Below are 26,537 nucleotides of genomic sequence, written 5' to 3'. Positions count from 1 at the left end.
CAAATATCATTGTTAAAAGCCTCATTTCTCAAATATATAGAAAACTGAGTCAAATTTATTAAAATACAAGACATTTCCCAATTGATAAATGGTCAAAAGATATGAACAGGCAGTTTTCAGGCAAAAAAAATCAAAGCTATCTGTAGTCATGTGAAAAAAAGTTCTAAGTCACTATTGATCAGAGAAATGCAAATTAAAACAACTCGGATACCACCTCACACCTATCAGAGTGACAAATATAATAAAAAAGGAAAATGTTGGATGTTGGAAGGGATATGGGAAAACTGGGATGCTAATCCATTGTGGTGGAGTTGTAAACTGATCCAAGTGTTCTGGAGTGAAATTTGGAACTATCCCCAAAGGGCTATAAAACTGTACATACCCTTTGATGCAGCAATAACACTGCAAAGTTTATATCCCAAAGAAATCCCAAAACAAAAAACAGAAAAAGACCTATTTATACAAAAAATATTTAAAGCATTTCTTTTTGTACTGGCTCAGAACTGGAAATCAAAGGAATGCCCATCAACTGGGGAATGGCTAAACAAGCTGTGGTATATGATTATAATGGAATATTATTGTGCTATAAGGAATGACAAGCAGGATGAACTGATGTATAGTGAAGTGAGCAGAACCAGGAGAACATTGTTCACAGTGACAGCAATATTTTTTGATGAAGAACTGTGAATAACAACCATTCTCAGCAATACAATGATCTAAGACAATCCCAAAGGACTAATGATAAAGCATACTAATCACTTCCGAAGAACTGATATTGTTTGGATACAAACAAACATGCCATTTTTCACTTTCTGTCATTTTTTTCTCTTATTAGAATCTTCTTATACAAAATTACTAATACAGAAGTGTTTTACATAATTGCACATGTATAACCCATATCTCCCTCAGGGAGGGAGGAAAGATGAGAGAAAGAGGAGGAGGAATAGAATTTGGAATTCAAAAACTTTAAATAAAATGTTTTTTAAAAAGTATTTTTCAGGGATTGATCTCTGGGAAGGGGAAATGGATAAAGTGGGAAATTCAGGCAATATAAAATATCAATAAAATTAATTTTTTTAAAGAAAGGGGTTATTAGACCTCCCTTCTTTGTGGATTATGGTAAGGAATGCTGCATGTACTGACAGGCTCAACAGATGAAGTGTTGCTGAATCGACGGAGTTTTTTTCTTTTTTTCCTCTTTATTTTCAAGAATGGAACCTATCTGAAAAACCTGAGAGGTTAAGAAATGTTACAGTAGTCTCTGGACTGTGAGCCTAAATACTGATACCTCTGCTTTTCTTTCTGGTATTCCTAACCAATCTGTATCCTTTTGGCAACAACTGCTCCCTCCCATATCTTTATCTGTCTCTGATTCTAGTCTGGCTCCTAACTGGACCTTTCCCCTTCCTACTTAGCACATTCATAACCATACACTAAACCAGTTTCTAATTATAAATATGGCAGCAGCTTAGCATTACACACTTTCTGTCTAACAGCTGAAGAATGAACTGGTTGGCCTTTAGTGATCCTTCCAGATTATCAATTTCTAATGTTATGACATGACTGACAAAGCCAAGTATTAGCTGGTCCTGCCATAGTGTAAGTGTTCATTTTTCCCCAGTGTAACAGGTTTTACAGACACTGAAAGAGCTTCTTAGTCCATGAAACAGAACTCCTTTAAATCCAATTTGTTGAGCCAAGGAGAGAAATGGTAAAGCACAACCTTACTGCTTTCTGCTTAAGTCATGTGACGTTCCCCTAGGAGTCACTGACAAACCATGGCCACTGGGATACAAGTAAAAAGATGTCATACAAATATAGCTCAGGAAGCTCTAGAAGAGAGTTTCTTAATCTGGGGCCTAAGAGCTTGCTTTTGTTTTGATTTTTCTATTTTGATAACTATTCAACATAGTTGGTGTCCACTGTAATTTCTATGCATTTTATTTTATGCATTTAAAAACATTCTGAGGAGTCCCTGGGCATCACTAGATGGCCAAAGGAGCCCAAGGCACACAAAATACGGTTGAGAAGTCCTGCTCTAGAAGTAGACTAGAGGTTGATAATCTGGCTGCTTTCAAAACACGGTCTCCAATTTCAAGGGAGGAAAGAGCTAGCTTGTCTGCTCCTTGACCTCCAGCATCAGTCTTGTCTAACCTCAGTAACTTTCAGAAGAATCAAAAGAAGTTTATATGAAGCCAAAGTCCCTCTATCCTTGGCAGTGGTCTTACTCTGCCTTAGAAAGCTAATACATCAGCGGCATTAATTCTTCTCATATATAACTCCAATAAAGAGAATTAACCTTCAGTGTCTCATCATGCCTACGGCCAAGGTGACCGATAACAGTGGAGACTAAATTTTGGATGCTTCTATAACAGGCTGGAAAGGCTTAAAGCCTGGTCTTCTAATAGACTACCACAGCTGCCATTCAAGGACCAGCCTCACTAAGGGTGAGATGGCTCATCACTGGATTGGCCACAAGGAAAAGAAATGTTTGGTTACACCAAATCTGGAAAGCTTATCTACCAAATCAGAGCAATCATAACTTTCCCAGCAGATCCTTGACTCAACAAAAACATGGACCTTTGAAGCAAGTTTGTGCATGTAATATTTCTTTAGGTGGCACAGGTGGTACCAAACAAGAAAATAAGGACTTTCCTACCGTAATGCACCTTGGAAATATAATTTGATTCAGCTGAAATGATAGGCTCTGCAGGGATGAGAGGAGAACCTATTGAAAAAAATGTTAGGAAACATAAAGCCCATAAAATTTTAAAGGTGGCTGCTTCATATTTTTGGTAAAATGGTAGTGTATAAAATATCATAGCCAAAAGCACATTCTATGAGAAAAACAGTATTTGACCAAGATCAGAAAACTAAAGCTATTTTCTTTTTTATAACTTGTAGTTTATTCATTTAAAATTTATATAATTTCCAGTTTATTAATCAGAAAAAATATCTACATAAACATGAAAAATAGTAATACAATTGAATGGTCATTTCTTACAGCAAGTCTTTGGTGGGGAATGGGGGGGGGGAACAACAGCTAGGACTACTTTGCAGCTAACTAAAGTTTTTCTTCCCCCAACAGTTTTTGGTGCATCTTACAGCCAAAGCTTTCTGGTTGCTTCTCTATAATTTCTAGTTCTCTGGTGTTGTTCCTCATAGCTCATGACGTCACCATTTTGGAGAATCAGGTCAATATGGAATCATTCAGGAAGGAGAAAACATAGTCGTTTTGGGAATTCTGTCTAGGAAGTTTCATTAGGGGCTTGAGGTCAAAATGATCAAGCCTAGAGAGCTACAATTATAAGAAAGAAAGAGGAAGTAACCAGGGTAATACAGTACCAGCTACTCTGATCTTCATTTTGACCAACAATACAATCTCATGTTTACATACTTAAGGAATAGCTGGCTAGAAAAGTAAGTTCTTAAAGGAGGGAAAGAGGGAAGGCAGATACCCAGACTATACAATCCCAAAGAGTCCTTTGAAGAAACCAACATAGCTATACAGGAAGCTCTAAAAAGGAGATTTAACTTAAGCCCAAATATTTTTTTAAAGTATGAATCAATAATGATTGAATAGGTTAAGCTTGATACAGAAATTCTTCACTAGAGGCTCCCTACACCAATGAAATAACAGGCCCATTCCCTACTCATGTATTTATCAATGTGGAGAAGAGAGAGGGGAAAAAACTACTATTCAATGACCAGAGCACTCACCTGAGGTGTCTACATTCCTTGGTTCAGGATCATCCAACTGCAAAAGCTCATCGAGGGCTAGCTTGGCAGCATTGGATCTTGACTCCTTTTTATTTTGTCCCAATCCAGTTTTATATTGAATACCATCCACCACAGCACAGAAGGCAAAATAAGGACCCATAACATTACCTGAAAGAAATACCCAAGGACATTGGTATGAGTTTTAAACTGTGAATAAAATTACCAGAATCTGGTCAAATAGGTCAAAAGAAAGAAAAAAAATTAAAGAATGTTAAAATAAGTAATTTTTTAAAGGCTGTCAGAACTACTTAATGTTATTTGGCAAAATCTTCTCTATAACCAAGGCCATTATATTCAATTTAGCAACATTAGTAGTCTTGCCTTTTAAAGCCATCTCCCAGTGAAGAAATCCAAGAAATTGCTACTTGGCAACTGCCTTGGTAGTTACTATAAGCCACCCCCTAGCCTAGTAACCACAGCTACTGACTACCCAAAAAAGAGAGCTCTGGTCACCAAAGTCCTTGGCCCTGCCAATGGTTCAAAGGAAAGGACCCTAAGAAGAGGCCTTCCCATCCTCATCCCCAATAACCCCGGGGCTTTTCTTTCTGACTTGGAGCTGAAAAGTCCCCTATGTTTCATGCTTCCCCATTTCCCCATTATAAGAGAAGCTCCTTGTCTTGCTCTTCTATTTGTGTCCCCAGTGCTTAGCACAGTGCTGAGCACCTCAAAAGTACTTCCTAAATGCTATTCCATTCCTTCATTCTACTTTCTGTGACAAATATAGACAATCTTAGCAAACACCTGTTGTTACAGTTTCCTTAAGGTCAAGTTGCACACGCTGCATTTGTGCAAACTGATGCAGGGCTGACACTGGATTTATCTCTCCACGTTTATACTTCATAATGAACTCCTTGGGAATCTTCTTTGGAGGAAGGACATTATTTGGATTAGGTAAGATTACTTTGGAAAGCAGTGGTTCTGGAAAGTTACCTAAAAAACAAATAGTAGCTTCAAGTCAGTTTTTAAAAACTGAAGAACCAAAGTAAAAAGCCTAATGTCCTCCCCTTGACATCTTTTAGTTTAGTGCCAAAACCAATTTTGACATGAGACACAGACCCAGATATATAAAAGTCCTCACATATACTCTGCCAATTTAGACAATAGGGTGCCAATAAACTATTCAGGTGCTTTAAGCACAATCTATGAAAGCATTTAATCTTTTTTTTTTTTTTTGCAGGGCAATGGGGGTTAAGTGACTTGCCCAGGGTCACACAGCTGGTAAGTGTCAAGTGTCTGAGGCCGGATTTGAACTCAGGTACTCCTGAATCCAGGGCCAGTGCTTTATCCACTGCGCCACCTAGCCACCCCCGAAAGCATTTAATCTTAACAAATGTAATGAAAAATACCAAGATAATCTCATTCCATTAATAAAGTTACAGAATATTACGTCTGGAAGAGCTCTGGTCCATCTATCACATTTTACAGATGTTTACAGCACAGCTACATGACACAGTAGATAGAGCACTGGTCTTTTAGTTGGAAGTATCTGAGTTCAAATCTCACCTCAGACAACTACTGACTGTGTGACCCTGGACAAATCATTTAACTCCAATTGCCTTAAATATCCAGGGCCATCTCCAGTTGTCCTGATAAATATAGTCCAGTCTGGAAGTGACCAAGAATCTCTTCTATGATCAGCCTAACCACTTCTTATCCAGCTTCTGCTTCAAGCCCTTGGAAGGAATAGGGTCTTCCAAGAGAAAGGGGGCCCCTCCCACTTTTGAACAGCTTCAAATGGCAGGCATTTTCCTTATGTCTTTCTGTTTGTTTTAAGAAACCTGTCTTTGAAGGCTTCTCCATAATCCATAAGCCTCCTGTGATAGGTTCCTGCAGTCCAGAACTTTGCCTGGCTCCTTTTGCTGGAATCATTCCCTGCTGGGCATGGGATGCATGACAGTAGTACAGCAAGGAGGAAAGGAAAGATACCAATACTTTGGTCACCCTCTACCAGCTCCTTTCCTGTAACAAGAGATTGCCGGCAAACAGATCACTCACCCCTGGGAAAGTCACATGTCCCATTTTGTGGCTTCCCTAGGCAACACTATTATGGAGCTACCCTGGTACAGAGGACAGATCCCAGGCATCCCTAGATCAAACTGAGTTGTTGTTGTTTGTTCTTTGTTCTCCAAGAGGACCATGACATCAGGAGGTGATGTCGTGACTTGTACTGAATTGGATATAAGTGAGGGAGGGCTGTGCAAGGTCATCAACCTTGCCCTCTCCTCCAGAGCCATCTGGGTTCAGTGGCAAGATATATATCAGGATGACTGCAGATGGCCCCAGATGTTTAAAGTAAGTAGGGTTTTAGTGACTTGCCCAGGGTCACACAGCTATTAAGTGTATAAGGTATGATTTGAAATCAGGTTCTCCCAACTTCAGGACCAGTGCTCTATCCACTGAGTCACCTAGCCACCCCTAGATCAACCTAAGAATGTCCACCTGTGATGTCATACTACACATACAGCATGTCGTACAGCTTTCAATCTGCTAAAATTTCCAAATCTTTCTAACAATGAATTTTTGTTTAGCCACAACTCCCCCAACTTGTTTGAAGGTCTTAAAAAATACACACACATCAAGTATAGTTATACACATGTGCGCGTGTGTGCACACACACTTTTATATGTATATATGCACATATGCGTATATATACATATAATGGGATATGTGTGTATATATACATATATGTATGTATATGTGTGTGTGTGTACGTTTTAGATTCAGTCCAATGTTCTACCCTGTTAAGAACTTTTGGGATACTGAATTTGTCATCTGATGAAGAAGTATCAAACTCACTGCTCAAACTAGATGAAAATGAAATGATAAAATATTTAACAAAATAAATAAACAAACAACAGAACACAGATATTGTTAATACATGGTTTTCTAAGTTGATCATTAGATCCACGGGAAACTTTTTTTTATTTGAATTTAACATGCCTGATCCAGTGCTTTTTCTCCAAGCTTCATACTATCTGAAAATATGACAAATATCCCTTGCAGGTCTTCAGTCTAGTCACTGATAGAAACATCACACACATATACACACAGCATAAGGTCAAGCCAGTGACATTCTACCACTGAGGACTTTGGGTCTGGTCAGGTCTGAATCCCGCCCACCCCGCCTAGTAACTCTTCTATCATTTGGTCTCTCTCTTTCCATCTTATTCACAAGGATTGCATGAGACTCTGTCAAATGAAATCTCAGTTGATTACAGGTACCACATTTTATTCATCAACCATGATAGGAAGCCTGTCAAAAAAGGAAGTAAGTTCATCTAGTTAGCCTCTTCTTAAAGAAGCAGTGCTGCAGTGACAATGGCTTCGTTTCTAAGTACTAGGAGTACTTATAGGATCAAAGAGCTAGGATTGGAAAGAACCCCAAAGGTCACTGAGTCTGATCGCATTTCACAAATGAAGAAACTGAGGACCAGGAGATTAAGTGATTTGCTCAAGATCACACAAATAGGAAGCATATGGGGCAGAATGCGAACCCAGGTCCTCTGAAGCTAGGGCTCTCTCCACTATGTTGTGCTTTTGCTCAAGGCACAGCCAGATCAGCCTAAGGGGATCCAAATATTCACACTAGTGACCATGCCATCCCAAGGTCTGAACTGATTGGGAAAGGCCTTGAAAGCTACTGAAGAATTCAAGCTTCCAAAACCCAGAGGCAACAGGTAGTCACTTAAGGCTTTTGAGCAAAGAAATAACCAAGGGAAAGTGGAGTTTTAAAAAAGTAAGCATCTGAGTATACTGAGTCTATGTACCATGAAAAGAAAGGGGGAAAGACTAAAGTGTGACAATTTAAAAATTCAAGAGACACAATTTGTGGATAATTTAATCATTTTATTAATAAGGCCAGCAGGTTATTAATAAAAGGATGGTCATTTGGTGTCTGAGACACCAAAAGCAATCAAGGTGGTGGGGCTCACAGTTCATATACCCTTTGAAACAACAGATGGTCAATGGGGCTGAAAGTTGACCCTTGCACAAAGAGGTTTTCTCTACTCAGACCACAACCAGCTATACCAGACCAGAATTCAAAAAACATATACCCTTTTCTTTTTTTAATTTTTTTTTTTTTAGTGAGGCAATTAGGGTTAAGTGACTTGCCCAGGGTCACACAGCTAGCAAGTGTAAAGTGTCTGAGGCCGGATTTGAACTCAGGTCCTCCTGACTCCAGAGCCGGTGCTCCATCCACTGCGCCACCTAGCTGCCCCAACATATACCCTTTTCAATGGGAGGGCTGAGCACCCACTAGACAGAGAAGCCTTCTGCTTTCTAGACAAAAGAATGTCTCCACCCAAGCTTGACCAGAACACAATGGGCTTCCCCACTGTAGATCAAATTCCTTGCAAGGTTGGGTGGGGTCTGACCAAGATATAGAAGAGTCAATGCAATCTCATTACCAGTGTTTGAGATTCAAGAAAAACTGGACTGTCAGGCCTTTGGAAGAAAGGGAGAGCTCTGAATCACCTCCCAAATATTGGTTATTAATAATCATTTCTCACAGACGGCACCAAGAACCAGCTTCCATAGAAAATTCAGGGGTGAAGATGGCTGCAACAATGTGGCTGGTATTTGGTCACAGAAGTCAGTTGGGGCTTACTATGTTATGACAAGATAAATTTCTGTTTTATCAGTTATTGTTCTGGTACCCATCCACAGGTCTAAGAGAAGGGAACAGGACTCCCACCATGGGGAAGGCAGCAGAGTTCAGAGGAAGAAAAGACCTTTCAAAGGAATATAACAGACATTACTAAGTTTGAAAGAAGCAGGCATTACTGCAAACAAGTACCTGTGACTTGTGTAACCTTAGAAGCTAAATTTGACACACTGTAATCCTCTGATGATGAATATCCTGGAGGAGTCACTGTTGTTGAAGAAGGTTGAAGTGGCAGGTTCTTTTTCAACATTTGAGCAAAGCTAGGAATCCGGGGACTCTGAAACCAATCATTGTTACCAGACAATTTCTTGGGCCTAGAAGTCATGAGAAAAATCAGAATTAAAAAAAAAAAAAAGGAAGAAAAAAGTTTGCCAACTAAAGAAGAACAATCTAATAAACACGTGTTAAGCTACTAGTAGGATCCAGGTACTATGCCTTGCAAAACCATAGACTTAAAGATCAATCATGACCACAACATTTAAAAGGCACTTGAACAATCCCAAAAGACTCATGATGGAAAATGCTCTTCACATCCAGAATCAAAGACACTATTTTCACTTTTGTTGTTGTTTTTTGTTTCTTCTTTCTTATGGTTTTTCCCTTTTGTTCTGATTCTTCTCTCACAACATGACTAACGTGGAAATATGTTCAACATGATTGTACTGTATAACCTATATTAGATTGGTTGCTGTCTTGGGAAGGAGACAAGGAAGGAAGGAAAGAAGAAAAATTTGGAACTCGAAATCTTTCAAAAATAAATGGTGAAAACTATGTTTTCATGTAATTGGAAAAAATACAATACTATTTAAAAAATAAAGGGTACTTGAAAGTTTATAAGTGTAGAAAAAATAAGAATACCTTAATTTACTTAAGAAACCAGTTATACTGGTAACAAGAAGACTATATGAGAAGTTGTCTGACATACCAACAATTCATTGCTATAACCAACAGCAAACCCTCTGAAGCCATTTGTGCTCATATCAACTTATCTACAGAGACTCTCCCATGCCTTTGTCTTACTGTTTATGCTGGAGGCTTGAACTGTCAGGTGAACAGAATGAAGAACTTAAGTGTTTGTTGTTATCAGCATCAGTGGCAGATTCCTAATTGTACAAAAAGCTCTTTACCAGGAAAAAACAAGGCCAAAATTCTTAGTTGTACTTCCTAAAACTGATTCTGCTGTTTAATATCCCATCCCCCAGTTAATGTGGAGTCTCTCTTGAGATTCTCCAGGTATGCATGTCAAAATTGCTCAATGCTGAGCAAAAATAAAATAGGTGCTTGTCTAGAGAATTGAACTTCACTGTTTCAGGGTTTTTTTTTTTGGGGGGGGGGGACAGGTTTCTCTTTTTGACAAGGGCTTTACAAATAAATAAATATCCCTTCAGCCATTTTCATTCCCATTTTCTACCCCAGTAGACCCAAGAGCTAATCGGTCTGGATTCCCTCCACCAGTGATGACTGCAACACATTCGTGAATCCTCATTCTGGTTCTCACCCAAATCATCCCAACTGACTCTTTTACAGAGGAAGGAAACTGCCCATTTAGAGAATTTGAGTCTTTTGTCCAGGATCATACAAGGAGTCAATACAAAAGATGGGTTTGCCTGACCAGCCTAAAGAGAAGAGCCTTGGGCCTGAGTTCAAGTGGGATCTCTAATCCAGCCTCCCAGGATGGCCCGGTGCGGAGGGAATTCCCTCACCCAGGAGAGCCCGGTTCGGTGCAGCCCGGCTTCAGCATCGTCGGGTTTTCCCAGGATGCCCTCCCGCCAAACCTCTTTGGCTACAAATTCCGATCGCCCCCAACCCCTCCCGTCCGTTGCTCACGAGAGCACGGCCTCAGATACCTTCTCAGTAAAAGAGCAGGATGTGGGGAGCCGTTGGAGGCTTGGGGTCGGGCTCTGGGGCTCGGTTTCTTCACTGTTAGAAGTGGGCCACGGAGGCCCGGAAGGGGCGACGGGGTCAGAATTCGAACCCAAGGCCCGGCCTCCAGTGGCGAAAACCGAGGAATACACTCCACACCAGCCGTCCAGCGTTGCCTTACCTCGAAGTCGCCCCCTCCACCGCCTCCACCGCCTCCTCCGCCTCCTTCACAGCTTCCGCAGCCGCCTTCATCTCAGCCAGGACCAGGGTGGAAGGTGGGTCGAAGGAAGGGAGCGCGAGGCTGCGTCTTTCAAATGGACCGGCGCCTCCAGCGGGAGCAGAACGGCTCGTGCCAGCTCGCCCAATCACCAACCGCCTCACGCCTTCTTGGGCCCGCCCCTGCCACCATTGAAACCAATCAGGCTTCAAGTACTCTGGATCGCAGCTTCAGTCGGCCCCCACCTGTGAGGCCAGCACAGGGGGATGCGCGAGCAGGGGCAGGGGCAGGGGAAGGGGCAGGGGCTGTATCTGTCCACAGCCTAATGGAGGAGATAATCAGTAAGTATTTATTAAGTGCCTACTGTGCTAGTTGCCAGGTCTACAAGAAACAAAAGACAATCCCTGCCCTCAGAGAGCTCACAGTCTAATGGGAGAGGAAGGGGGGAGGGGATTGAAACAACATGCAAGGGGTCAGGTAGGTGGCACAGTGGATAAAACACTGGCCCTGGATTCAGGAGGACCTGAGTTCAAATCGGGCCTCAGACCCTTGACACTTACTAGCTGTGTGACCTTGGGCAAGTCACTTAACCCTCATTGCCCTGCCAAAAAACCCAGAAATTGTATGAGTGGTCCAAGAAGGAAAGTTGTTATCCCCTGCTGTGAGCTCCCTGGTAGGAGACAGGAGGGGCTATGAAATGGAAGTGCCAGGGAAGAGAATCATGCCACAGACAAAGGGACCCCAGAAGGGAGATGTAAAAAAATCCTAGATCTCACCTTTTAGTGGAAGCCTGCCCAGGAGGAATATACTGTAAGGGATGGAGACTGTACATCTTTCTAGAAAGAGGGATACTCATTGTGGGATAGTGGTGGGCATGTTCTTGACTGTCTGGGAAATGGAAGGTGAATCCTTTTTGAGTCCAATTGTTATAAATAAAACTTTTAAGTTTTTTTCTTTGTGACCTCATAAGGTGCCTACTCTTGGAGAGGGTCAGAGTCTGACTTCCCAGGTCATCTGCAAGGGAGTAATCAGGCATAAGAGGCTCCCAAGATGTGCCTTTTTGTTGGAAGTGGTTTCCGACATAGGGAATGTCCTAGGATTTCAAGTATCCTAATTATAGGATTAGCCTTAGGAATAAGTCTAGGGACTGAACCTCTGACTTCATTAGAATAGTGAACTCCCAAGGGCAGAGCCAAGATGGTGGAGAGAATCCAGGAAGTTGACTGAGCTCTCCTGAGTTTTCCTCAGAAAAAACATTAAATCAAGCCTCTAAATGGATTCTGGAGCTATAAAAGCTACAAAAAGACAGAGACACATTCTTCCAACTTGAGAAAATTTAGAAGACTTCAGGAAAGGTCTTTCTTACTTGGGCAAAAGGGGAGCATGGCCACAGCTCAGCTCAGCACAGCACAGCACAGAAGGTGTCTGGGGAAGTCAGCAGGAGTCTCTTGGCCACAGCATAGATCAGAAGCTGAGGCCCTTTGTCCTGGCTCAGCTGGCTGGTGCCACAGCAAGCCAGTTGTGAGACTCCCCAGCCCTGGCTGAGAGGGCAAAATACCAGCTAAAGAATCACCCACAGGACAGGTGCAACTAGGCAACTAGGCCAAGCCAGCCCAGCACAGGGAGCAAGCCTAGGGCAGTGAGGAATCCACAAGCCACAGAGGCATCAGAGCATAAAGCCAATGACCAGGGCCCTATCCCCCAGTACAATCTGTATGAAAAAATAATGCTCTAACTCACTATTGATTGGAGAGATTCAGGTCAAAACAATTCTGGGTACTACCTCATACCCATTGGATTGAATAATAGGACAGCAGAGGAAAATGGCAAATGTAGAGGATATGGGGTAAATGAGATATTAAGGCACTCTTGGTAAAGTTGTAGACTGATTCAAACATTCTATAGAGCAATTTGGAACTATGGCCAAAGGACTAAAAAACCATGCATACTCTTTGACCTAGTAAAACCACTACTAGGTTGGTATCCAAAAAAGAAATTTTTTTAAAAAGTTGAATTTGAAAATGAGGAGATGCCCATCAATTGGAGAGTAGCTGAACAAATTGTGGGATGAGATTATGATGGAAGACTATTGTGCTATAAAAAATGATGAGCAGGATGCTATCAGAAAAACCTGGAAAGACTCACATGAGCTGATGCAAAATGAAATGTACTATATACAAAATAACAGCAATATTGTGAGATGATCTGTGAATGACTTGGTTGTTTTCAGCAATGCAATGATCCAAGACAACTCTGAAGGACTTATGAAAAATGCAATCCATCTACAGAGAAAGAACTAATGGTATCTGAATACAGATTGAAGCATAATTTTTTTGGTTCCTTTTTCTAAAGTTTTTTTTTGTCTGTTTTCTTTCACAACCTCACTAATGTGGAAATGTTTTGCATGACTACACATGCATAACTTACATTGAATTGCTTAAATTATTAAAGGAGGATAGGGAAGGAGGGAGGAAGAGAATTTGGAACACAAAATTTTAAAAACTGAAGTTAAAATTTGATTTTTACATGTAATTTGGGAAAAAATAAACTTCTAAATAAATAATAAAAATTTTTAAAATGATTTTATTTTTAAAAATTAAAAAGAAGCTTGGAACAGAGGCCCCTGAGCCCCAGGAGCAGACCTCAACTTTATAAGTCAAAAAATGGGCTAGAATATGAGTAAGAAACAGATAAGGACCCTTACCATTGAGAGGTGCTATGGCAACAGGGAAAACCAAAACACAAATTCAGATGAGGACAACACTGTCATAATGCCTATGTGTGAAACCTCAAAAGGGAAGATGAATTGACCAAAAAGCCTTCTTAGAAGAACTCAAAAAGTATTTTAAAAACCAAAAAAGAAAGGTAGAAGAAAAAATGGGAAAGGAAATGAGAGTTACACAAGAAAATTATGAAAAAAAGAGTCAAAAGCATGGAAAAGGAAGCACAAAAAATTGACTGAAGAAAACAATTCCTTAAAAAATACAACTAGCCAAAATGGGGGATGAAATTGGCCAAATGGAAAAGGAGGTGCAAAAGTTTACTGAAGAAAATAATGCCTTAAAAATTAGAATTGGCCAATACTTCTGATAAAGGCCTCATTTCTAAAATATATAGGGAACTAAATCAAATTTATAAGAATCCAAGTCACTCCCCAATTGAGAAATGGTCAAAGTATATGAACAGGAAGTTTTCTGATGAAGAAATCAAAGTTATCTATTGCCATATGAAAAAATGCTCTAAATCACTGTTGATTAGAGAGATGCAAATTAAAACAACTCTGATGTACCACCTCACACCTATCAGATTGGCTAATATGACAAAAAGGAAAATAATGAATGTTGGAGAAGCTGTGGAAAAATTGGAACACTAATGCATTGTTGGTGGAGCTGTGAACTGATCCAACCAATCTGGAGAGCAATTTGGAATTATGCCCAAAGGGCTATAAAGCTGTGCATACCCTTTGACCCAGCAATACCACTTTGGGGTATTTTTTCCAAAGAGATCATAAAAAAGGGAAAAGGACCCACATGTACACAAATATTTATAACTGCTCTTTTTGTAGGGGCAAGGAATTGGAAATTGAGGGGATTTCCATCAATTGGGGAATGGCTAAACAAGTTGTGGTATATGAATGTAATGGAATTCTATTGTGCTGTAAGAAATGATGAGCAGAAGGAGTCCAGAGAAACCTGTAAGGACTTGCATGAACTGATGATGCGTGAGATGAGCAGAACCAGAATAACATTATACACAGTATCATCAACATTATGTGTTGATCAACTGTGATAGACTAGATGCTTCTCACCAATCCAATGGTACAAGAAAGTTCCAAAGGACTCATGATGGAAAAGGCTTTCCAAATCAAAAAAAAAAAAAAGGGGGGGGGGGAACTGTGGAATATGGATGCTGACTGGACCACACTATTTCTTTTGTTTTTGGTGCTGTTAGTTTTCTGTTTTGAAGTTTTTCCTTTTTGCTCTGATTCTTCTCTTATAACATGACTAATGCAGAAATATGTTTAATGTTATTATGTATATAAAACCTATATCAGATTACCTGCTGTCTAGGGGAGGGGGGAGGGAGGAAAGAGAGGGAAAATAATTTGAAATTGGAAATCTTATATAGACAAATGTTGAAAACTATTTCTACATGTAACTGGAAAATAATAAAATACTTATATTTGAAAAAAATAGAATTGGACAGATGGAAGCTAATAACTCCATGAGACACCATGAATCAGTGAAACAGAATCAAAAGAATGAAAAAATAGAAGAAAATGTGAAACACCTCATCAGAAAGACAACTGACCTGGAAAATAGGTCCAGGAGAGATAATTTAAGAATTATTGCATTGCCTGAAAGCCATGATTAAAAAGAGTCTGGACACCATATTCCAGAAAATTATCAAGGAGATCTGCCCTGATGTTGTAGAATCAGAGGATAAAGTAGTCATTAAAAGAATCTTCCAATAACCTCCTGAAAGATACCCCAAGGCAGCTAGGTGGTGCAATGGATAAAGCACCGGCCCTGAATTCAGGAGGACCTGAGTTCAAATACAGCTTCAGACACTTGACACTTACTAGCTGTGTGACCCTGGGCAAGTCATTTAACCCTCATTGCCCCCTCCAAAAAAAGGAAACAAAAGAAAGATACCCCAAAAGGAAAACTCCAAGGAATATTGTAGCCAAATTGCAAAATTATCAGGTGAAGGAGAAAATATTGCAAGCAGCCAGAAAGAAACAATTTAAATATCATGGAGCCACAGTCAGGATTACAAAGAACTTTGTAGCTTCAACAGTAAAGGATCAGAGGACTTGGAATATAATATTCTGGAAGGCAAAGGAGCTTGGACTGCAACCAAGAATTGACTACCCAGCAAAACTGAGCATTATCTTTCAGGGGAAAAGATGGATATTCAATGAAGTAGAATACTTTCAAGGTTTCCTGATGAAAAGACCAGAACTGTACAGAAAATTTGATCTTCAAATACAAGACTCAAGAGAAGTATAAAAAGGTAAACAGGGGGAAAAAGTTATTCAATAAAGTTAAATATTTACATACCTGCATGGGTAGATAATACTTGTAACTCTTGAGAACTATATGTCTATTTGGGCAGATAGAAGAAGTATATATAGAAGGTATAGGTATTAATTGTCTTTAATGTGATAATATAAAAAAATTGAAGGGTTGAAAAAAAGGAGCATATGGGAAGAATAGGAAAGGGGAGGTAGAATAGGGTAAATTAAATCACATGAAGAGGCAAAAAATTCTATTACAATAGAGGGAAAGAAGGGAGGGGTGAGCATTATTTCAACCTTACTCTCACTGGATTTGGCTCAAAGAGGGAATGACATATACATTCATTTGGATAAAGAAATTTAGCTTTCTATTTAGGGAAGTAGGAGGTTAAGGGGGAAAGGGGGCACTGATAGAAGGGAGGACAGAAGCAGGGGAGTAAAGGGCAAAGAAAAGGGAGAGGGTCTGATAAAAGGGAGGGCAGATTGAGGCAGGCAGTGGTCAGAAGGAAAATGCTGGTGCAGAGGAATAGGGCTAAAGAAGAAAGAGAAGTATAAACAAAGGGGAAAATAGGATGGAGGGAAATACTCAGTAATCATAACTGTGAATGGGATGAACTCTTCCATAAAATTGAAGCCAATAGCAGAATGGGTTAAAAACCAGAATCCTACAATATGTTGTTTACAAGAAACACATTTGAAGCAGAGATTTATACACAGAGTAAAGGTAAAAGGTTGGAGCAGACTATATTATGCTTCAGTTGAAGTAAAAAAAAAAAAAGCAGGGATAGAAATCCTGATCTCAGACAAAGCAAAACAAAAATAGTTCTAATTAAAAGAGATAAGGAAGGAAACTACGTCTTGCTAAAAGGTACCATAGACAATGAAGTAATATCAATACTAAATATATATGCACAGTGGTATAGCATCCAAATTCTCAGAGGATAAGTTAAATGAGTTACAAGAGGAAATAGACAACAAAACTATACTAGTGGTGGATCTTAACCTCCGCCTCTCAGAAGTAGATAAATCTTACCAAAAATAAATAAGAAATAAGTTAAAGAGGTGAATAGAATTTTAGAATAGTGAACTACCAAGTGCAGAAACTATACCAATGCAGGTAGGCATCTTTTCTGCAGTTTATAGTCTTAGACTATTCCCTAGAGCACTGATAGGAGAAGAGATCTGCCTAGATCTTGTCAACCAATAGGTATCAGAGGCAGAACTGAACCTAGACCTTCCTATCACCAAGGCTAGCCCTCTAGCAAACACATACTGCATCTGCAAAATCTAGGCATTATCTGAGGTAAATTCAGATTGCAAAAACAGGAAAGCTCTGCTCTAAGTCCCCATTTCTATCTTTGGAACCTTTGCTTCTCATTCATATCCCCTTGTTTAGAGGATTCAAATATTCATTTTTTTCCTTAATACCCCTGCTTAATCTCAATAATTATAGGATGAGTTGAGAGTAAATTAATTAATCCAGCTCTGCCTCTTAAGAAACAGCCATTCCCAAATGTTGGAGAGGCTGTGGGAAAATTGGAACACTAATGCATTGTTGGTGGAGCTGTGAGCTGATCCAACCATTCTGGAGAGCAATTTGGAATTATTCCCAAAGGGCAATAAAGCTGTGCATACCCTTTGACCCAGCAATTCCACTTTTAGGTCTTTTGCCCAAAGAAATCATGGAAAGGGGAAAGGGACCCACATGTACAAAAATATTTATAGCTGCTCTTTACGTGGTAGCAAGGAATTGGAAGTTGAGGGGGTGCCCATCAATTGGGGAATGGCTGGACAAGTTGTGGTATATGAATACAATGGAATACTATTGTGCTGTAAGAAATGATGAGCAGGAAGAGTTCAGAGAAACCTGGAGGGTCTTACGTGAGCTGATGATGAGTGAGATGAGCAGAAGAACATTATACACAGTATCATCAACATTGAGTGTTGACCTACTGTGATGGACTATATTCTTCTCACCAATGCAATGGTACAGAAGAGTTCCAGGGAACTCATGATAGAAGAGGATCTCCAAATCCAAGAAAAAAAAAAGAAAAAAAAGAACTGTGGATTATAGATGCTGATTGAACCATATTATTTCTTTTGTTTTGGGTGCTGTTGTTTTTTTTTTCTATTTTGAGGTTTTGCATCACTGCTCTGATTTTTTCTCTTGTAACAGGATTAATGCAGAAATAGGATTAATGTTATTATGTGTTATTATGTGTATATATATATGTGTGTGTGTGTATATATCTATATCTATATGTATAGAGATATATAGACATAACCTATATCAGATTACCTGCTGTCTAGGGGAGGGGGGAGGGAGGGGAGGGAGGGAGAAAAATCTGAAATTGTAAAGCTTGTATAAACAAAAGTTGAGAACTATCTTTACATGTGACAGAAAAAATAAAATACCTTATACATTAAAAAAAAGAGTATAGAAAAAAAATAAACAGCCATTCCCACCTCTAACCTACCTAAAATGGGAGTATTTATATATTTTAGTGTTACTGTGATCTTGTCAATGTAGGCACTCACCCCCACAATACAAATTAGGACCTACCTTTGCCTTCTCAGCCTGTGCAACTCTATTTCCTTATAAATATGGGACCCACATTTCACCTAGAATGCTGAGAGCTTTCTTCTAGTTGTCTTGGCATTGTCCACTGGAGCAAGTGAGATCTCCATGCATCACAGTCTCCACCATTGTTCTTTGGGTTACCCACAACTTTAGAAGTCAGAATAAATAAACATTTTAGGGAGCTAAGTGGCACAGTGAATAGAATGCTAGGACTGGAGTCAGGAAGACATCTTCCTGAGTTGAAATTTTACCTCAGATACTGACTAACTCTGTGATCCTTAGCAAGTCACTTCAGCCTGTTTGCCTTAGTTCCTCATCTGTTAAATGAGCTGGAGAAGGAAATGGCAAACCGCTCCAGTATCTTTGCCAAGAAAATCCCTAATGGAGTCACAAAAAGTCAGACATGACTGATCAACAACAAAAATAAATATTTATTAAGCAACTGCTATGTGCTAGGCATTGTACAAAGCACTAGGGATAGAAAGAAAAATGTAAGACAATCTTTCCCTTCAAGGAATTCATAATCTAATGAAGAGACATGATAGCAGCATGATGAAGTTGTGTAGTCAGGGTGTGAAATGATATAAAGAGTGTGATGGATAAAACTAAATGTGTGTGGTCACCCTACCTGTCCCTGGTGTGGGGAAAGCTAACTAGGACAACAGTTTAACAGTTTAGGTATTAAACATTTATTAAAATATATTAGAGATGCTAGGCTGGGAGGCGGAGCAAAAATGGTGGAGGAAAGACATTAAACACACAGAGTTCCTGGAGCAGTTACCCCCAAAACAGCAATAAAACAAGCCCTGGAGTGGCAAAACCCACAAAAAGATGGTGAGATTATTTTCCAGATTAAAGGGGGCTGTACTGGGCTGTTAGCAGAATCCAACCTCCAATCACACCAACACAAACCCCAAACAATCTACTCAAGGAAAATTTACCCTGCGCCTCCAAATCAGCTGCAGCACCTGTGTCCTCTGGAACTAAACTTACTGTCAGGTGAAAGGGCTGAATGGCTGGCAAGGGGGGTGGAAAACACAGGGATGTCTGTGGGACATGAGGAGGAGTTCAGATATCCTACCCCAGCAAGAAACCAGGAAAAATCTTGAGAGGCAGGAAGCCCAGGTGGGGGAAGGGCACAGGCTCATCAAAGCTAAAAACTACCACAGAATTCTGCTGGCTAGTTAACTAGCAAGTTGCCTTGAGGTTACCTTCAGATCAAAGAACAGGCCAGGTGAGAGAAAAACCTTCCCTCCCTCAAACTGAAACACCTGGGACCCTCTAATGCTTGACACAGTGTAGCTTGCAAGTAGGGCCCCAGCATAAGAAGGAGCAAAAAGTCAAATAAAAAACGGCAAGATGAGCAAGCAAAGAAAGTTGAGAATAATAGAAAGTTTCTTTAGCTACAAGGAAGATCGAGGTGTACCCTCAGAAGAGGATAACAACCTCAGGGCCCCTACATCCAAAGCTTCCAAGAAAAATATGAATTGGTCTCAGGCCATGGAAGCACTCAAAAAGGACTTTGAAGAGAGAGGAGGAGAGATAGAAGGAAGATTTAGAGAGGTGGAGGAAAGAATGGAAAGAAAAATGAGAGCAATGCAGGAGAGGTATGAGAAAACAGCTTGAAAAGGCAAATGGAAAAGGAGATAAAAAAGCTGTCTGATGAAAATTATTGCCTAAGAACTAGGATTGAACAAATGGAAGCTAGTGACTTTATGAGAATCCTAGACACAGTAAAGCAAATCCAAATGAATAAAAAAAACAAAGGGAAATTTGAAATATCTCCTTGGAAAAACAACTGACCTGGAAAATAGATCCAGGAAAGATCATTTGAAAATCATTAGACTACCTGAAAACCATGAGAAAAGTAAAAATTTAGACAGCATCTTCCAAGAGATTGCCAGGGAAAATTGCCCTGATATTCTAGAAGCAGAAGGTAAAATAGAAATAGAAAGAATCCACTGCTCACCTCCTGAAAGAGATCCCAAAAGGAAAACCTCCAGGAATATTATAGCCAAATTCCAGAGCTCCCACGTCAAGGAGAAAATATTGCAAGCAGCTAGAAAAAAGGAATTCAAGTACTATGGAGCTCCAATAAGCCTAAAACAAGATCTAGCAGCATCTACATTAAAGGACAGAAGGGCAAGGAATATGATATTCCAGATGGCAAAGGAACTGGGACTACAGCCAAGAATCATGTACCCAGCAAAACTGATTATAATATTACAGAGGAAAAAATGGGACTTCAATGAAAAAGAGGTCTTTCAGGCATTTGTGATGAAAAGATATGAACTGAATAGAAAATTTGACTTTCAAATACAAGACCCTGGAGAAGCATAAAAAGGTAAACTGGAAAAAGACTTCATGAGGAATATTAAAAGATCAAACTGTTTACATTCCTACTTGGGAAGATAATACTTCAAACTCATAAGAACTTTCTCAGTAAGGAATTCACAGAAGACACAGGTCTGAACTGAATATGAAAGGAGGATATCTATAAAGCATTTATGTTTTCTTCTTTGTGGGATAAACAGGGTGGGGTGTCTTACAAGTAGGGCCAGATTTGGGCTTGAAGCCTCCTAAGTCCAGGGCCGGTGCTTTTTCCACTGTACCACCTAACTACCCATGAAGACATCTTTAAAATAGGGTTGAGGGGTAGGAGGAATAGACTGGGGGAGGTGGAAGGGGAGATCAGGTATGGGGAGAGGTAGTTCACATGAAGGAAACAAGAAAAAAGCTTATGGAGGGGAGGGGAAGAGGGGGAAGGAGTAGGGGAGTGAATGAACCTTAATATCATCAGAATTGGCTCAAAGAGGGACTAATATATATACTCAACTGGGTATAGTAATATATTTTTGCCCTGAGGGAAAGTGGGAGGGGAGGGAGAGAAGGCGGGGGTGGGGGAGAAAGAAGAGGGAAAGGAGGGAAGGGCAGATTGGGGGATAGAGCAGGAAAAAGCAAAACACTAAGGGGCAGCTAGGTGGAGCAGTGGATAAAGCACCAGCCCTGGATTCAGGAGGACCTGGGTTCAAATCCAGCCTCAAACACTTGACACTTATTAGCTGTGTGACCCTGGGCAAGTCACTTAACCCTCATTGCCTCGCCAAAAACAAACAAAAAAAAGCAAAACTTTAGAGGAAGGTGAAGATGTTCTATATAACTGCACATGTGTGACATACTGAATTGCTTGATTTCATTGGGAGGGTTGAGGAGGGAGGAAGAAAAATTTAGAACACAGAATTAGCTCAAAGACTTTAATCTCATCAGAGTGGGCTCAAGGAGGGAATAACATTCACACCCAATTGGGAGGAGTAATCTATTTAACCCTACAGGAAAGTAGGCTGGGAAGAGGATAAAGAGGGAAGGGTAAAAAAAGGGAGTGTAGAGTAGGGGAGGGGACAGTCAGAAGTAAAACACTTTTGAGGAAGAATGGGGTAAAAGAAGATAAAAAATAGAGTATATATCATGGGAAGAGAATAGGATGGAGGGAAATAATTATGATGATTGACTATAATGGCAACATGTATAGTACCTACTTTGCTGGGCTATTATGAAGAAAATTCTTTGTGAAGTTTAAGGTACTATATACAGGTTATGATGAACAGGATAGTATCAGAAAAACCTGGAAAAACATATATGAACTGAAACAGAGTGAAATGTACTGTATACAAAATAACAGCAATAGTGTAAGATGATCTGCTGGGAAGTATGTGGTTATTTTCAGCAAGGCAATGATCCAATATAACCCTAAAGGACTTATGAAAATTGTAATCCATATACAGAGAAAGAACTGATGGTATCTGAAAACAGATGGAAACACATTTTAAAAATTATTTTTGTCTTTGACAATTGCTTAATCTGAAGTTTTGTTTTGTAACTGTTTTCTCTCACAACCTAGCTAATGTGGGAATATTTTCCATGACTACTCATGTATAACTTATTTTTAATTGCTTGAGTTCTTGTGGGTGGGGGTGGGAAGGGAGGAAGAGAAGTTGGAACACAAAGTTTTAAAAAATTGATGTCAAGGGGGCAGCTAGGTAGTGCAGTAGATAAAGCACTGACCCTGGATTCAGGAGGACCTGAATTCAAATCAGACACAACCAACACTTACTAGCTGTGTGACCCTGGGCAAGTCACTTAACCCTCATTGACCTGCAAAAAACAAGAAACAAAAAAAAAATTGATGTCAACATTTGTTTTTACATGTATTTTGGAAAATAAAATTCTAAAAAATAAAATAAAATATATTAGAGGTTAACAGAGAGAGAACAAATGTCTCTGCAAGAATAGGAAAAACCTAACTACCTCAACCACTCCTGGTTAAGCTGCCACCCCAGGAGGTTCCAACCAACAACTCCCTAAATCAACTAACTAAACCAACTGCCTTACACACTGCTTCAAGCTGATTGGTTGAGGGTGGTCACATGTTCACTCAGCAAGGGGCCCCTGAGAATATTCTCACAAGAGGTAAAAGTTTCAAGGTTAACTTCATCTTGCAGAAGATGATGATGAAGTCCAGGAAAGCAGTTATGGTAAATGATAAGGTGAATTCCCTGTATGTTCTACTAAAATGTTGGAGGATCATGGACTAATTCTCAGGTTTCCACTCCTCTCCAGCCAGAATAAGAAAATTGCCAGAGGAGCAGGGGGTGCTGAGGAGCAGTGAGTTTTAGAGTGGATTTCATCTTGCAGAATGATGAGTTTCTGGAGGTGATGAAGTCAACATGGAGAAAAATGTCTTTCAGAGACTGTAGTATTATGTGACAACATAGAGCATTACTAGAAAAATATTGCTTGTGAAAAGTTGAGCCTTTGCTTCTAGGAGAAACTTGGGATTGTTCAAAGAACTATATAACTCCGTAAAGGTAATCTAGCCCCCAACTTCCTCATGTTTTCTGGCACTATTTCATTGTTCATGCACAGTATCTACCCAAGGAATACACACCAATGGTCCAACTCTATGGGCTGTCAATCTAACTGCTAGTCATTGTCTGGACAATAAAGAGTCTTTATCTACTTTTTCCCCCCTGGATTGAAGTTAGGCTGAACTCTTTTTAATAAAAACACTATGGTCATTTTGACACAGGTAGGACCAGTGCATCTATTAATAAGAGGAAGGGTTGGTAGTCAAAACTCTGACTGCTCAGAGCCATATCTGAGTAAGTCAAGAGGTCCTAATGATGGTTTAGGCTCAGCTTTTTCTGGCTCACTCACCATGTTTGTGTAAATGAAATAGTTATCTCAACGGGTTGCTATATCCAATTAAGCCAATAGATGGCACTCAATGGTTGAGGCATCTCACTCCCACGTGAGATGCCAATTTTTGTGAGCTTTTCCTAATGCTTTCCAGGGCTAATCTTTTTTTTTTCCCCAGGGCTAATCTTATAATGGAATGTTTTCATCCTGTCATAATTCATAATGAACACTTACTAGCTGTGTGACCCTGGGCAAGTTACTTAACTCCAATTGCCTTACCAGAAAAAAAATCATAACGAATTTTATTCATACCTTTATTCCCAAAAGATCCCAATCTTATTGCCAATTCAAGTAACCTGAGGATTACTTATTATTCACATGTAGATTAAATTGATTCTTTACTATAGGAAAAATGAAATTAGCAACATAGGCTTTCACACTCCTAAGCATTGGTCAACCCAATGCTCCTCTGAAATATTATTTACTCCTTTAAATTTTTCTGCACCTTATGTTGTTCAAGAACAAGCAAAGATCTTATCCCCATCCCTTTGGCCCCTAGAGCAGTTCACTTAACCTCCCACATTCTCAGAAGGCCTGTGAAGACTGCCATTTGTGGCATTCATGGCTTGTCAGCATCGTTCTAGCCACCAGATAGATAAAGTTGGTGTAGCACAATAGTACTCCTCTTAGAATTTAAATCCTGACTCTACTGCTTCCTCCCTTTTATGACCTTAAACAAATCAATGTACCTCCCTAGACATTAATTTTCCTATCTGGAAATAGGGGGAGTTGGACTAGATAGCTTCTGAGGCCGAGGTGTTAAACATTAGAGTAATTTGGGGGGATATAGATTAAAATGTATTGGGGAAATATTTAACAAAGTAAATAAAAATGAAATTTGCTCTTGAGTCATTTTTAGTCACGTCCAACTCTTTGTGACCTCATTTGGAGGTTTTCTTGGCAAAGATAGTGAAGTGGTTTGTCATTTCCTTCTTCAGCTCATTTTACAAATAAGGAAATTGAGGTAAAGAGGGTGAGGTGACTTGCCCAAGGTCACACAGATAATAAGTGTCTGAGACCAGATTTGAACTCAGGAAGATGAGTCTTCCTGACTCCAAGTCCAGCACTCTTATCTATTGTGCTGCCTAGCTGCCCTAAAAAAAGGAATAGGACATAGGTAATGTGAATGTGTAGTTTTAAGCCGCAGGAATCCTTATGTACCATTTAGTAGCCCCCATTTCTATTTGAGGTTGACTGTTCTAAGGTATCTTCTAGCTCTAAATCTATGACTTTTATAATGAAAGAACTGACTAATAAGAGCCCAGTCCTGCAAGCATGGTCAGGGGGCTTTGCCAGGCACCAAACAACATGAATATTTGATAATCCTGCTTTTGAAAGAATATGATGATATAGAATCAAAGGGACTCATGCCACCAGAACGTAGGCAGGTATTGTGAGACTGTTTTCTTACTGAAAATGAGTTGCTATTCCCTAAGTGGGAAAGAAAAACCTTTGAAGATGCCTCTTTAAAAAAATAATCATATTTTATTTTTTCCCAATTATATATAAAGACAAGATTTTGAGTGACATATTTTTCTCCCTTCCTCCCCTCTCCTTTTCCTAAACCAGTAAGCAATTTGATAAAGGTAATGTATGTTCATCATGTAAAACATATTTCCATATTAGTCATAGTTGTGAAAGAAGAAACAGACCAGAAGGAAAAAAGAAATAAAGTGAAAAAAGTATGGTTCAATCTGCATTCAGAGTTCATCAGTTCCTTAACCTAGATGCGGATAACATTTTCCATCATGAGACCTTTGTAGAATGTCTTGGATTATTATGTTGCTGAGAACTCAGTCATTCATAGTTCATTATCACACAATGCTACTGTTACTGAATACAATGTTTTCCTGGTTGGGCTCATTTCACTTTGCATCAGTTCACACAGGTTTTTCTGAAATATGCCTGCTCATCATTTCTTTTTTGTTTTTGTTTTTGTTTCGGATATGACATTTATTGAACTTATCCACCAGAGTGGAAAAAACGTCTGTACAAAACCAAATGTTTGTTACCATAACTTCTGCATCACAATTAATATCCAAACGTATTTTTTTAAAAACAGTCAACTCAATCAAAACCCACTACTTCAGAATCAATAGCTTCTTTGAAGCCACAGTAATACTTAAATATGGTTAAGACTTCAATGCAGAAATTTGGTTGGCTCGTAAGCTAAGTAAGCTTCCAACTTAATCAAAATAGAATTACAAAAAAGGCAAAATTGTGGTTTTTCACAAAGATACAGTCCACTGGAAATCACCAACACTGGACAGTTGTTAAGAGTATTTAGAGTCTTGAGATAACAGGGAATCCAGGCATCCTTTAAACAGTCTTCTGTTGTCCTTTCTTTCCAATCAGAGATTTATGGATGTGTGGAATCACACCACCGCCAGTGATCGCTGCCTTTATCAGCGAGTCCAACTCTTCGTCCCCACCAATGGCCAGCTGCAAGTGGCGAGAAGTGATGCGCTTCGCCTTCAAGTCTTTCGATGCGTTTCCTGCCAGCTCAAGAACCTCTGCGGTGAGATACTCCAGGATGGCCGCGCTGTACACGGCGGCGGTGGCACCCACGCGGCCGTGGCTCGTTGTCCGGCATTTCAGATGCAGGTGGATGCGGCAGACTGGGAACTGCAAGCCAGCCCTCTGCGAGCGGCAAACCGCCTTTGTCTTCGCCTTTCCGGAGTCCTTCCCAGCCTTCCCGCCAGCCATTTTGAGTTGTGCGTGAAGCTTTCGCACACACGCTCACGGCAGAGAACGGACCGAGCAAACACCCGAGCAGAGACCCCGCCGCCTACTGCTCTGGCGCACCCGCGATTCAAACTGCCCTACTCATCATTTCTTATTGCACAATAGTATTCCATTATATTCATATACCACAACTTATCCAGTCATTACCAATTAATGGGCATCCCCTCAATTTCTAATATTTTGCCACCATGAAAATAACTGCTATAAATATTTTTGTACATGTGGGTCCTTTTCTCTTTTTTTTATGATCTTTTTGGGATACAGACCTAGTAGTGGTATTGCTGGATCAAAAGGTATGCACAGTTTGGTTGTTCTTTGGGAATAGTTCCAAACTGATCTCCAGAATGGTTGGATCAGTTTACAACTCCAACAGTGCATTAGTGTCCCAGTTTTCCCTCATCCTCAGCAA

At 39.9% G+C, this 26,537-nt stretch overlaps 2 protein-coding genes across 3 annotated transcripts; both read right to left on the bottom strand.

The window, feature by feature from the left end:
- Window positions 1–2,612: 2,612 nt before the first annotated feature.
- Window positions 2,613–9,932, bottom strand: LOC122751051 (adenosine deaminase domain-containing protein 1-like). Its single transcript, XM_043997978.1, has 6 exons — window positions 9,858–9,932; window positions 9,467–9,549; window positions 8,579–8,760; window positions 4,522–4,710; window positions 3,721–3,888; window positions 2,613–2,728 (listed from the first exon to the last, which is right to left on the bottom strand). Exons 1-6 carry the CDS (start codon window positions 9,930–9,932, stop codon window positions 2,613–2,615), a joined length of 813 nt encoding a protein of 270 aa, XP_043853913.1.
- A 15,691-nt stretch (window positions 9,933–25,623) lies between these two features.
- Window positions 25,624–26,164, bottom strand: LOC122734782 (histone H2A.Z-like). 2 transcript variants are annotated; one of them, XM_043975871.1, is made up of 2 exons: window positions 26,003–26,164; window positions 25,624–25,894 (listed from the first exon to the last, which is right to left on the bottom strand). In XM_043975871.1, exons 1-2 carry the CDS (start codon window positions 26,087–26,089, stop codon window positions 25,703–25,705), a joined length of 279 nt encoding a protein of 92 aa, XP_043831806.1. In that variant the 5' UTR covers window positions 26,090–26,164; the 3' UTR covers window positions 25,624–25,702. The 2 variants fall into 2 exon arrangements, with proteins under 2 accessions (XP_043831806.1, XP_043831805.1); XM_043975870.1 differs by having other exon boundaries at window positions 25,624–26,164.
- Between the last annotated feature and the right edge of the window lie 373 nt (window positions 26,165–26,537).

Source organism: Dromiciops gliroides, chromosome 1 (genome assembly GCF_019393635.1).
Source record: "Dromiciops gliroides isolate mDroGli1 chromosome 1, mDroGli1.pri, whole genome shotgun sequence".
Classification (NCBI taxonomy): Eukaryota; Metazoa; Chordata; class Mammalia; order Microbiotheria; family Microbiotheriidae; genus Dromiciops; species Dromiciops gliroides.
The sequence above is the reverse complement of the archived record's forward strand: the minus strand, read 5'-3'. Positions and strand labels throughout refer to the sequence as shown.